At 41.6% G+C, this 12,966-nt stretch overlaps 1 protein-coding gene and 1 pseudogene across 1 annotated transcript in view; both read left to right on the forward strand.

Annotated features, from left to right (window-relative positions):
- Positions 1 to 12,966, forward strand: part of CCDC175 (coiled-coil domain containing 175) — a 99,927-nt gene that overhangs the window by 33,912 nt on the left and 53,049 nt on the right. The window contains exons 7-8 of the mRNA XM_055436010.2: positions 3,252 to 3,361; positions 7,789 to 7,870. Coding sequence (XP_055291985.2) covers positions 3,252 to 3,361; positions 7,789 to 7,870 — 192 coding nt within the window. The remainder of the gene's footprint in view (positions 1 to 3,251; positions 3,362 to 7,788; positions 7,871 to 12,966) is intronic.
- Positions 9,234 to 9,983, forward strand: LOC129562644 (ribonuclease T2 pseudogene; annotated as a pseudogene).

The raw sequence follows: 12,966 nt of genomic DNA on the forward strand, positions 1-12,966 counted from the left end.
TCTAAATAACAAAGTGAATAACCATGGACAGGTTCCTTATTTCTGAATATGTGATAATCAGACAGAAGTTGGGCTGTCCATCTATACTGAGTACAAGAACATTAATATGCACTTTTACTTTTAAAAATTGATAACATTGATTGAAAAATCCACTACTGTGATAGTCAGTACTTTAAAATGAGAAAACTGAGCTTATGGAGGTGACTATAGTTGAAGAGGTCAATGTTAATACTACTTCTATGTTAATTAAAATAGAAACACCTGTAATCTATCATAATTAGTTGAATTAATGAGTCTTTAGCGATTTCTTCTATCTGTTTTGAATTGTTGTTGTTTAGTCACTAAGTCGTGTCTGATTCTTTGTGACCCCCATGGACTGTGGCCCACCTGGTTCCTCTGTCCATGGGATTTTCCAGGCAAGAATACTGGAGTGGGTTGCCATTTACTGCTCTAGGGGATCTTTCCCATCCAGGGATCGAACCCACATCTCCTGCATTGGCCGGTGGATCCTTACTGCTGTGCCACTAGGGAAGTCCTCCATCTGTATTGAGTTTACATGTAAAACTGTAAGGGGGATAGTAATACTAATATATATATAACATTTCTTATTAGAATATTCAGTTAATTCCCTGTATAGGGTAGTTCTGACCATTATGGGCTTTCCTTGTGGCTCAATGGTGAAGAATCTGCCTGCCAATGCAGAAGACATGGGTTTGATCCCTGGGTTGGGAAGATCCCCTGAAGGAGTAAATAGCAACCTATTCCCAATATTCTTGCCTGAAGAATACCTTGGACAGAGGAGCCTGGTGGGCTTTAGTCCATGAGGTCACAAAGAGTCAGAAACAACTGAGTACCGACGCTTTTTTCCTTGACCATTATAGTGCTCTTGCCTGGAGAATCCCATGGACGGAGGGGCCTGGTGGGCTGCAGTCCATGGGGTCGCGAAGAGTCGGACAGGACTGAGCGACTTCACTTTCACTTTTCACTTGCATGCATTGGAGAAGGTAATGGCAACCCACTCCAGTGTTCTTGCCTGGAGAATCCCAGGGACAGGGGAGCCTGGTGGGCTGCCGTCTGTGGGGTCACGCAGAGTCGGACACGACTGAAGCGACTTAGCAGCAGCAGCAGCAGTAAAACAAAAATTTTCTCTGCATACGAGATCATTATCTGTTTTTTTTCAAATATCAATGCAATAAGGAAGCATGAATCTAGCTAGGTTCAAAGAAGAAGATGGGTTGGATAAAACAGATTTTATCTGCATGCCTAAGCTTGTATATTAGGGCCTCATAAATTATGTCACACACATCACTTAGCTTGGAAGAATGAAGTATGTGTTCCTTAACCTGTACGCCAAAGATCTCTAAGGCCAAGTAAGACAAGGCTTGAGGTGTCAGGATACTCACCTCAAGTGTCTCTCTCTCTTTAGTTGCTAAGTCGTGTCCGACTCTTGCGACCTCATGGACTATAGCCCACCAGACTCCTCTGTCCATGGGATCCTCCAGGCAAGAATCCTGGAGTGGGTTGCCATTTCCTTCTCCAGGGTATCTTCCCGACCCAGGGATCAAACCCGGGTCTCCTCCTCTGCAGGCAGATTCTTTACCGACTGAGCTATGAGGAAAACCCAGTGTCTCTCTACCTCCCCCAATCCAACGCCCCACCCCACCTTCCTGGTGGAGAATAGTGTTTAAAGCACAATGGGAGTATCACAGGGGCTTCCCAGGTGGCTCAGTGGTAAAGAACCAGCCCGCTAATTCAGGAGACACAGGTTTGATCCCTGGGTCAGTTAGATCCCCTAGAGTAGAAAATGGCAACCCCCTCCAGTATTCATGCCTGGAAAATTCCAGACAGAGAAGCCTGTCAGGCTACAGTTCATGGGGTCTCGAAAGAGTCAGATGTGACTGAGCATGAGCTTCACAAGGATATCAGAGAAACCTGCATCTGAATCTTGGCTTTACTAACCCAGAGTTTCCTCGTCTATAATATGGAGGTAGTAGGACTGCCTACTTCAAAGGACTTTTGTGGAGAAGGAATGAGGTCATGCCTCTAAGGCTTTTAGCTGAGTGCTTTGTATTTGGTAAAGTTTGTTCTGGTTGATGTTATTTCCTGAGATTAGAAAACAACATTTTGGCTATGAACTTGAGACTACTGGGAATTTCAGGTTCACCTTCATGTGGTGCTTTTGATTTGGAAAACTCTGTAACTAGGTCAAGCTAATGTGATTCTGCAGAAAAGAACAGTGTATGATTCTCAAGGTGCCCTACAGTCCAGGGCGGGGAGGTTAGAGGGCTTGGACAGGCCTTGAGCATATAGTCACTAATCCTGATGATCAGTCAGAGTCCCTTGGACAGTCTACTGATTTTTGACGGCAGTGCTAGGATTTCAAACTCCTGTTAATTCTGGAACTATAGTCCACAAGTTCAGTCATATGATTGCTTTCGAGAAAAAAAGTAGTTTGGGGAGCTTTCACTCACCCGTCTCACCTGACATGACTGAGAGTGCCTCTATACCCCTGACAGATGTTCTCTGACCCCACATTGGTGTGCAGGATTGGGGGAAGTTAAATAATCTACCCAGGGTAACTCTATGCAGAGAGCAAAACAATCTATTTGATTAGCTTTTCTCTCAACTCCACTTTCCCTCACAAGTGGAACTGCAGATCCAAGCTCCAATAAATTTGCCTTCCCTCTTCTTTTACCAAAACTGTGTTATAAAAATATCTGTTTCACTATGAATTTTCTTCATTCATAGTTCTTTCTTTTAATTATGCTAACATTTTTTTCATCATACCCAATTTTTCCATTTCTAAAATGCTGATTAAGTATTAAGAAAAAATCTTCAACATGAACATAGCTATCAAATAAGGCAAAAGACCCAATTTGTTTTGACTTTTAAAATAATACTCATTCCAGTCTCCTGGAATAACATTTTGAAAATAATTATTAAAATGTATATTTAATTTTTTAAGTGGTAGTCAAGATGAATTCATGTCTTTAAGGTTTTCTTTTTTTATAGTTTTTACATTCCTATTGCTGTAATTCATTTCTCTCCCTCCCAAATTTTGTTTTCTTTTCTGATGATTTCAGGATTATTTCTGTCTCAGTTTGTTTTATAAAGAAACAAGTAATATAATGATTGATTTTTATTTTAACTAAAGGCACCCCCAGTATAAAAGATGAATGGATGGTACACAAATATTTAGTGAATTGAACTGCTATCATGAGTCATTTGATGATTTATTGAATTTTCAACAGATTCTTAGTGATCACAATTTAGAAATAGCACGACTACAGGAATCAGTAAGAGAGTGGGAACAAAAGATTGAAGACATGAAGAAATCTTGTAAGATCCTGGAGGATAAAATGTAAGGAAAATACTTCCTTTTCACTGAAGCATTTCTAGATGTGATGCTACTTTCATTAGAAAATTTTTTCTAATATTAGATGAAAATTATATTCTCTTAGTTTACTAAGGTTTCTGTGATTTTCACCTTTATAGAACCACATCTTTGTTTTGAAATTAACCAGTTTTTCAGATGATTAGGAGAAACAATTAAGGATGGTGTTTAATTTAGGAAGAGGGAGGGATTTGGGGGTATGGATTATCCTCATTTCAGTTCCTTCAGTTCAGTTGCTCAGTTGTGTCCAACTCTTTGTCACCCCATGAATTGCAGCACACCAGGCCTCCCTGTCCATCAGCAACTCCTGGAGTTCACCCAAACTCATGTGCATTGAGTCGGTGATGCCATCCAGCCATCTCATCCTCTGTCGTCCCCTTCTCCTCCTGCTCCCAATCCCTCCCAGCATCAGGGTCTTTTCCAATGAGTCAACTCTTCACATGAGGTGGCCAAAGTATTGGAGTTTCAGCCTCAGCATCAGTCCTTCCAATGAACATCCAGGACTGGTGTCCTTTAGAATGGACTGGTTGGATCTCCTTGCAGTCCAAGGGACTCGCAAAGTCTTCTCCAGCACCACAGTTCCTTACTCCCTGTAAACAAATATGCCCCTGGAGGAAGGCATTGCCGTAATGCTACAAACTCACCTAACCATGCTGTTACAATTGTTGTTCATAGTCAAAGGGGACTTGCAGAACTTATTGAGAAAATACAGGGAAGCCTCACGGCAAAAACTTTTACCCAAGTAACGGAAACCAGAAACATAAGAAAACATTCCTTCCATTTCAAGGGTCACAGTCTTTGCTTCCTTCTATGATTCTCTTTATACACATGCTGTGTTGTCTTCTTGGTGGGCCCGTGGCTAAGCATGGCCATTCTAAACACTCCTGAGTTTACCTGGCACAGGTTCATCTACTTTAGAGACTAACAGATTCTCCCAGGATAATTCCCAGATTTCCCAACAAACACTGTTTAGCTCAGCTCTGGACAGGAAGGTGGGGTCTTTCAATATAAATATGGCTTCTGGGCTTACCCCTAGGGTTTGCTGACAGTTTAAAAGACAAATTGTGGTCTGAACAGTTTCCAAAAAAGACATGTAATTTCACATATAGAATCCTATTATAATATGACTCTTTTCTACATAGGTTTGAACTTATTGCACTTAAAGCTATATCTCTAAACTAACAGTTGCACCACAGTGCTACTCTACCATCAAGTTCATAAAATATGCAATAATCTCTATACTCAGTACTAGATTTAAAAACAAAGCTCAAATACACAACAATTAAAAATCAGAATAAAAAAATCTTTGTCTTTGACAAAGTTAGTTTTAGTTGATATCTATTTCTTAAATACCAGGCAGAGAATCATCATGGAATTTATAGATGGGCTCTTAAAATTATTTCTAGGGATTATCATTAAAAGCCTTGCTGCTACACTGATGAAAAATTTAAAATTTTTAAGCAGTCTTCATGTTAGCTAACTAGTTTTAAAAGTGTATTCCAGAAGGAAATGGGGGGTTTCCCTGGTTGGCTCAATGGTAAAGAATCCACCTGCCAGTGCAAGAGACACAGGTTCGATCTCTGGTCTGGGAAGATCCCACAGGCTGTGGAGTAACTAAGCCCATATACCACAACTATTGAGCCTGTGCGCTAGAGCTCCGGATCTGTAACTGCTGAGCTCACATGCTCCAGTTACTGAAGGATGTGTGTCCTAGAGCCCATGTTCTGAAACAGAAGAAGCCACCATGGTGAGAAGCCTGTGTATCACAGCTAGAGAAGCCCCTACCCACTGTAACTGAAGAAAAGCCCACACTGCAACAAAGACCCAGGACAGTCAAAAATAAATAAAATAAAAATTTTTTTTAAAAAAAGGAAATGGGATTCATTGATCTTTCATTTTGAATGGCTCACTTTTTTTTTTAATTCCAGTTTTTTAAGAGTTTTCATGTAGAATCTCACTGAGAAAAAGTGATTTTGACTAATTTGGTGATTGAGGATATTTACCTCCCCCCTTTTTATTAATAAAACTTTACTTTTTCCTGTTTACTATTTGGCAAATTAAAAGAAAATTCTCTGTATTTTTATTTTCTCACTTAGTTCCTTTTTTCTAACTTTGGTGGTAGAGAGAAGCAGCTCAGTTCTTGTTTGGTGAATTTAAAGAATCAAAATGTTACTTTTATAATATCTATAAGATTCTTTAAATTAAACAAGAAACTAATTTGCATAGGTTATCTTCTTAATGATCTATAAGTCTTATTTCTCTGTGTCCCGCCCACCATGAATCCTTTAACTTGCAAGTTCATCATCTATTTTTGAATTACTCAATTCCAAGTTTAAATTAAATATGTGGAATTTTAATTAAATTTAAATTAATTTAAATTATGTGGACAGTAAAGAGTACCTAAAATTTACCACAAGTCCACGGGAGGCACTGCTAGTTTAATCCTTTTTCTTTGTTATTATTAATATCCAGAATGATGTATTTGCATAATGAAAGGCAAATCAGTACCTATCTTTCTAAATTGCTATGACCTTTCTTTGTCATTGAGCTGGTTATCAGCACATGGGAACTGAGAGATTAGAAACTAAATATTGTACGTAAATGACATCCAATTTGTGACCCAAAGTATATACTTGCCATTATCACGCAAAAGGCTGTAACAATTATAGATGCTTTTTTTTCTTTAAAGTGTTGAAGTGGTTTCAAAATTGTCAAGGTTACCAATGACTTTCATCCTGCCAAATTTCAGTGATATGGTCTAAAGTTTTTGAATTCTTAATAGAATTTGACACAGATGCTTACTTTCATCTTCTTGAAATGGTTTCTTCGTTTGGCTTCCCAAACATCACCTTCTCTTATTTCGCTTACCACACTGCTCCTTCTCAGGACCCTGTGCTGGTTCCATTTCTTCTGTCTCTGAATTTTGTCTCAGCCATTCTCTGTGCTCTATTCTGTACTCTACTCTCCATGCATGACTTCATTCAGATTCATTCTTTCTGTACCCCCAGGGACTTCCATATTTATATATTCAGCCCTGACTTCTAAATGCATCCAGTCTGCAGCTTATTTGACCTTAGCACTTGCAAAGTTGAAGTGATAGATTCTCAGTTGTGTCTGACTTTTTGCGATCCCATGGTCTGTAGCCCATCAGGATCCTCTGTCCATGGAATTCTCCAGGCAAGCATACTGGAGTGGGTTGCCATTTCTACTCCAGGGATCTTCCTGACTCAGGGATCAAACCCAGTTCTCTCACATTTTAGGCAGATTCTTTACCATCTGAGCCACCAATACTTGAAGGAAATCTCAAATATACATGTCCCAAACAGAATTCTTAATTTCCTATCTCCTTGACATAGCTCTTCCTTTAGTCTTCCCAATCACTGTTTACCTAATTACTCCAGTCAAAAACTAGAAGTCATCCACCATTCCAGTTTTCCTCACTACCTAACCCAAACTAGGTAACTTACCTAACCTAACCCTAATCCAACTCTAACTCAAGCCAAATCCAAAGGCTTGACCTATTGCCTTCATCTTCAAAATATATCCTGAGTCCAACTATTTCTCACCAGCTCTACCACTGCAGCCTCAGTCTGAGCCACCATTATCTCTTCTGGACCCTTGCCATAGACTTCTACATAGTCTGTCTTCCTGTTGTCTTTCTCTAGTAGCCAGAGTCATCTTTACAAGATGTGAATCAGTTCCTGTCATTCCTTTCCTTAAAAAGTCCTCCCCTGATTTCCTTCAAAATAAAATCTGAACTCCTACCTTGTCCTCAAGACCCTATGTGATCTGGGCTGTGTCTGTCTCTTCAGCCTTCTCAAACTCCTGTCTTCATCTAATACACCATGCATGTTCCTGTCCAGGTTATTATCACCTGTTGTTCTTTCTATATGAAAAGCTCTTCCTTAAGGTCTTCACATATCTGGCTCCTTCTCATTCTTCAGGTCTTTCACAAATTATTCCAAGAGATGTTCCCTAATCACCTGTCTACACATCATCATTCTCAGGATTTCTCTCTACTTTACCCTACTTTGTGGTCTTTGGATCATTTAACACTATCTGAAATATATATTTTTTTGATAACTTGCTTCTATACTGCCTACTTCACTAGAGTGTGTAATTTCCATGATGGTAGAGACTTTGCCTGTGCTGTATCTCCAGTATCTATATCACATTCAGAGTGTAGGTATTCAAAAATTGCTTCCTAAATTAATATATAAATAAATATTAATACATCATATCAAAAGAATAAAATGTTTGTTTATTTTAATGAATAGTAAATAAATATGTTGCATAGGGAGATGGGGACTGGAAGTTTCTGATATCATAAGTAAATGTGGTTTTTCTGGAAAACATGTCCTAATAGGAATTCATTTGGTTTCCTTTGTTCATAGGCTTTTTTTTAAGAATAACAAGGAAAAACTGGATGATTCATCAAATTTTGAAAAAAGTGAATTACTGCTGAAGATAAAACAGGTAGGAAGATAGAAATGATGGCTTTCAGATTATAATTAATTTTTAGTTAACATTTTAAGTATGTGTAAAAATGTTGGGCTTCCCTGGTGGCTCAGCAGTTAAAGCGTCTGCCTCCAATGCGGGAAACCTGGGTTCTATCCCTGGGTCGGGAAGATCCCCTGGAGAAGGAAACGGTAACCCACTCCAGTATTCTTGCCTGGAGAATCCCATGGACGGAGAAGCCTGGTAGGCTACAGTCCACGGGGTTGCAAAAAGTCGGACACGACTGAGCGACAGAACAGAACGAAAAAATGTGAAATTTTCCAAAGATAATATTTTCGTTAACCAATAATAATTATGATCATTCACAGTAACTGATTTAAAGATTTGCTCAGAAATCTTGAAGAAAATGGTGAAAATCATCTAAGCTGAACATAGAAAAAAAGTTTTTTTAAGAAAATGAAGACAGTTTAAAGAGACCTCTGGGACAGCATCAGTGTGCTCTAATATTCAGATTATAGGGGTCCCAGAAACAGGAAAGAGAGAAAGGGGCAAGGAACATATAGCTGAAAATTACTCTTGCCTGAGAAAGAAAATAGATATCTAAGTCCAGGAAGCACAGAAATTCCAAAACAAGATGAACCCAAAGAGGCCTACATCAAGACAGATTGTAATGAAAATGGCAAAAAAAATAGAGACTCTTAAAAGCAGCAAAAGAAAAACAACTGGCTGTATACAAGGGAACTCTGAGAAAAATATCAGCTGATGTTTTAGCAGAAGCTTTCTAGGCCAGAAAAAAAAGTGGCATGATAAATTTAAAGTGATGAAAGGAAAAAATGTACACCCAGTTCTCTACCTGGTAAGGCTGTCATTCAGATTTTAATGAAAGACGAAGAGTTTTATAGATAAGCGAAAGCTGAAAGAGTTCAGCAGTATTAAACCTCCTTTACAAGAGATGTTAAAGAGACCTCTCTAAATAGAAAAGACCATAGCTAGAAATATGAAAATTACGAAAGGAAAAATTTCACTGGTAAAGGCAAGCCTACAGTAAAGGTCAGCCACTTATAAAGCTAGTGGGAAGGTCAAAATATAAATGCAGTAAAATCATCTATCCACAATAAGTAGTTCAGTTATAAAAAAAACAAAAAGATGGACAATATGACGTCAGAAGTATTAAATGTAGGGGAAGGGGCGTGGCGTTGGGGCATCTGGGCGGAAACGCGCCGGTCGAGGCTAGGGCAGCGGGATTCGCTGGGCAGCGAGGGTCGCGGTGCGAGCGGACCGGCCGTCGTGTGCGCCTGGCGGACCTGGGAAGCGCAGGGCCTGGCGCCGGACGCGGCCTCGCGCCCTCGGGAGACTGAGCCTTGGAGACCCTGCGGGGTCCTCCCTGGTGCGGCGGATGACTTCCCAGGCCTTCCTGGGCACCTTGTGCCTGGCGCTGAGCTGCTTGGGCAGCGTGCGCGAGCTCTGGAGGAGTGACGACAACGAGTGGAGCAAACTAATCATGGTTCACCACTGGCCTGCGACCGTATGCAGGAAGTTAGGAGCCACTGCAAAGACCCTCCGAATTACTGGACGATACACGGATTATGGCCCGATAAAAGTGAAGCATGTAACCGATCCTGGCCCTTAAACCCGCAGGAGATCAAGGACCTTTTCCCAGACATGAAGATGTACTGGCCCAATCTGCTCCATCCGTCCAACTGCAGCCTCTAGTTCTGGAGCCACGAGTGGAAGAAGCACGGGACCTGTGCCGCCCAGCTGGACGCCCTCGATTCCCCGAGGAAGTACTTCAACAAGAGTCTGGATCTGTATAAGGAGCTGGCCCTGACCAGCATGCTCCAAAAATTGGGGATAGAACCATCTACCGATCGCTACTACCAGATGTCAGACGTCAGAGATGCACTTGTACAAAGTCGTGTCCGAAGTCCAGTGTCTTCTGCTAGAGAAGGGCCAGGAGGTGCAGCTCCTCGGGCAGATGGAACTGTGCTTCTCCAAGGACCTGCAGCTGCAGAACTGCTCGCATGCTGCGGAGCCAGCAGCCCGCGGGCAGGAAGCCTGGCCGAACCTGGGCCTGCATGTCTGCAAGGACAGCCTGGTTCTATACCCTCCACCCAAGAAGACCAAACTCTGATGCTGCGGTTTGTAAACCTCCACTTTGAAAAGCAAGAGGAATTGACAAACCACTGATTTTTAAAAAGCAACTCACAGCCGCCTTAAAAAAAAAAATGGGGTGGTAAAAATGCAGAATTGTTAGAATGTGTTCAAACTTTAGTTCAGTTCAGTAACTCAGTTGTGTCCGACACTTTGCGACCCTATGAACTGCAGCATGCCAGGACTCCCTGTCCATCACCAACTCCTGGAGCCTACGCAAACTCATGTCCATTGAGTCGGTGATGACATCCAGCCATCTCATCCTCTGTTGACCCCTTCTCCTGCCCTCAACCTTTCCCAGCATCAGGATCTTTTCAGATGAGTCAGTTCTTCACATCAGGTGGCCAAAGTATGGGAGTTTCAGCTTCAGCATCAGTCCTTCCAATGAACACCCAGGCCTGATCTCCTTTAGGATGGACTACTTGGATATCCTGGCAGTCCAAGGGACTCTCAAGAGTCTTCTCCAACACCACAGTTTAAAAGCGTCAATTCTTCAGTGCTCAGCTTTTTTTATAGTCCAACTCTCACATCCATACATGACTACTGGAAAAACCATAGCCTTGACTAGATGGACCTTTGTTGGCAAAGTAATAACTCTGCTTTTCAATATGCTGTCTAGGTTGGTCATAACTTTCCTTCCAAGGAGTAAGCGTCTTTTAATTTCATGGCTGCACTCACCATCTGCAGTGATTTTGGAGCCCCCCAAAATAAAGTCTGCCATTGTTTCCACTGTTTCCCCGTCTGTTTGCCATGGAGTGATGGGACCAGATGCTATGATCTTAGCTTTCTGATCTTAGTTTTAAGCCAGCCTTTTCACTCTCCTCTTTACTTCCCTCAAGAGGCTCTTTAGTTCTTCTTCACTTTCTGCCATAAGGGTGGTGTCATCTGCATATCTGAGGTTATTGATATTTCTCCCAGCAATCTGGACTCCAGCTTGTGCTTCATCCAGCCCAGCATTTCTCATGATGTGCTCTGCATATAAGTTAAACAAGCAGGGTGACAATATACAACCTTGACATACTCCTTTTCCTATTTGGAACCAGTCTGTTGTTCCATGTCCAGTTCTAACTGTTGCTTACTGACCTGCATACAGGTTTCTCAAGAGGCAGGTCAGGTGGTCTGGTATTCCCATCTCTTTCTGGAATTTCCACAGTTTGTTGTGATACATGCAGTCAAAAGCTTTGGCATAGTCAATAAAGCAGAATTAGATGTTTTTCTGGAACTCTCTTGCTTTTTTGATGATCCAGTGAATGTTGGCAATTTGATCTCTGGTTCCTCTGCCTTTTCTAAAACCAGCTTGAACATCTGGAAGTTCATGGTTCACATATTGCTGAAGCCTGGCTTGGAGAATTTTGAGCATGTCTTTACTAGCATGTGAGATGAGTGCAATTGTGCGGTAGTTTGAGCATTCTTTCCGTTCCATTCCGTTCTGTCGCTCAGTCGTGTCCGACTCTATGCGACCCCGTGGACTGTAGCCTACCAGGCTTCTCCGTCCATGGGATTCTCCAGGCAAGAATACTGGGGTGGGTTACCGTTTCCTTCTCCAGGGGATCTTCCCGACCCAGGGGTCGAACCCGGGTCTCCTGCATTGGAGGCAGACTCTTTAACCTCTGAGCCACCAGAGAAGCCCAGAGCATTCTTTGGCATTGCCTTTTTTTGGGATTGGAATGAAAACTGACCTTTTCCAGTCCTGTCGCCACTGCTGAGTTAACTTAATCACACGTATATAAACATTGTTATGTGTATGACGTGAAAGTGATAGTTGCTTCGTCATGTCTATAGCCTGCCAGCCTCCTCTGTCCATGGAATTCTCCAGGCAAGAATACTGGAGTGGGTGACCATTCCCTTCTCCAGGGGATCTTCCTGACCCAGGGACTGAATTCAACTCTCCTGCATTTCAGGCAGATTCTTGAACCATCTGAGCCACCAGAGCAGCCCTGCTGTGTGTATATGTCATGATAACCATAGACAAACAATTTGTAATAGATGCACACAAAAAAGAGAGAAAGGAGTCTAAACATAACACTAAAGATAGTAATCAAATCACAAGATAGTAATCTTCATCTTTTGAGAGGACAAAAGATGAAGAATGAACAAAAAACTACCAAAACAACCAGAAAATTATCAACAAAATGTCGATAAGTACACATTATTGTTGTAGCTGCTAAGTTGTTTCTGACTCTTTTGCAGCTCCATGGACTGTAGCTCACCAAACTTCTCTGTCCATGGGATTTCCCAGACTAGAGTGGGTTGCCATTTCCTTCTCCAGGGAATCTTCCCGACCCAGACCCAGGGATCGAACCACATCTCCTGCATTGTCAGGAGGATTCTTTACCATTGAGCCACCAAGGAAGCATCAGTAAACACATATCAATAATTGCTTTAAAAGTAAATGGGAAAATACTCCAATCAAAGATGTGGAGTGGCTGATGGTTTTTTTTTTAATGTCTATATATGCTGCTTACAAGAGACTAGCTTCATATCCAGAGAAGGCAATGGCAACCCACTCCAGTACTCTTGCCTGGAAAATCCCATGGACGGAGGGGCCTGGTAGGCTGCATTTCATGGGGTCACGAAGAGTCAGACATGACTGAGCGACTTCACTTTCACTTTTCACTTTCATGCATTGGAGAAGAAGATGGCAACCCACTCCAGTGTTCTTGCCTGGAGAATCCCAGGGACGGGGGAGCCTGGTGGGCTGTTGTCTATGGGGTCTCACAGAGTCGGACACGACTGAAGCGACTTAGCAACAGCAGCAGCAGCTTCATATCTAAAGACAAGCTGAGACTGAAAGTGAGGGTGTGGAAAAATGTGTTCAGTACAAATGGAAGCAAAAAGAATGCTGCCCAGAAAACCTGTTTGGATTTTGATTGGGGTTGAATAAAATCTGTAGATCAATTTGGGGAGGATTTTGCACTTTTACAATACTAAAGTTTCTAGTCCATGAATACAGCATATCCTTC

Source organism: Moschus berezovskii, chromosome 9 (assembly GCF_049115385.1).
Source record: "Moschus berezovskii isolate FMDL1 chromosome 9, NW_MosBer_1.0, whole genome shotgun sequence".
Classification (NCBI taxonomy): Eukaryota; Metazoa; Chordata; class Mammalia; order Artiodactyla; family Moschidae; genus Moschus; species Moschus berezovskii.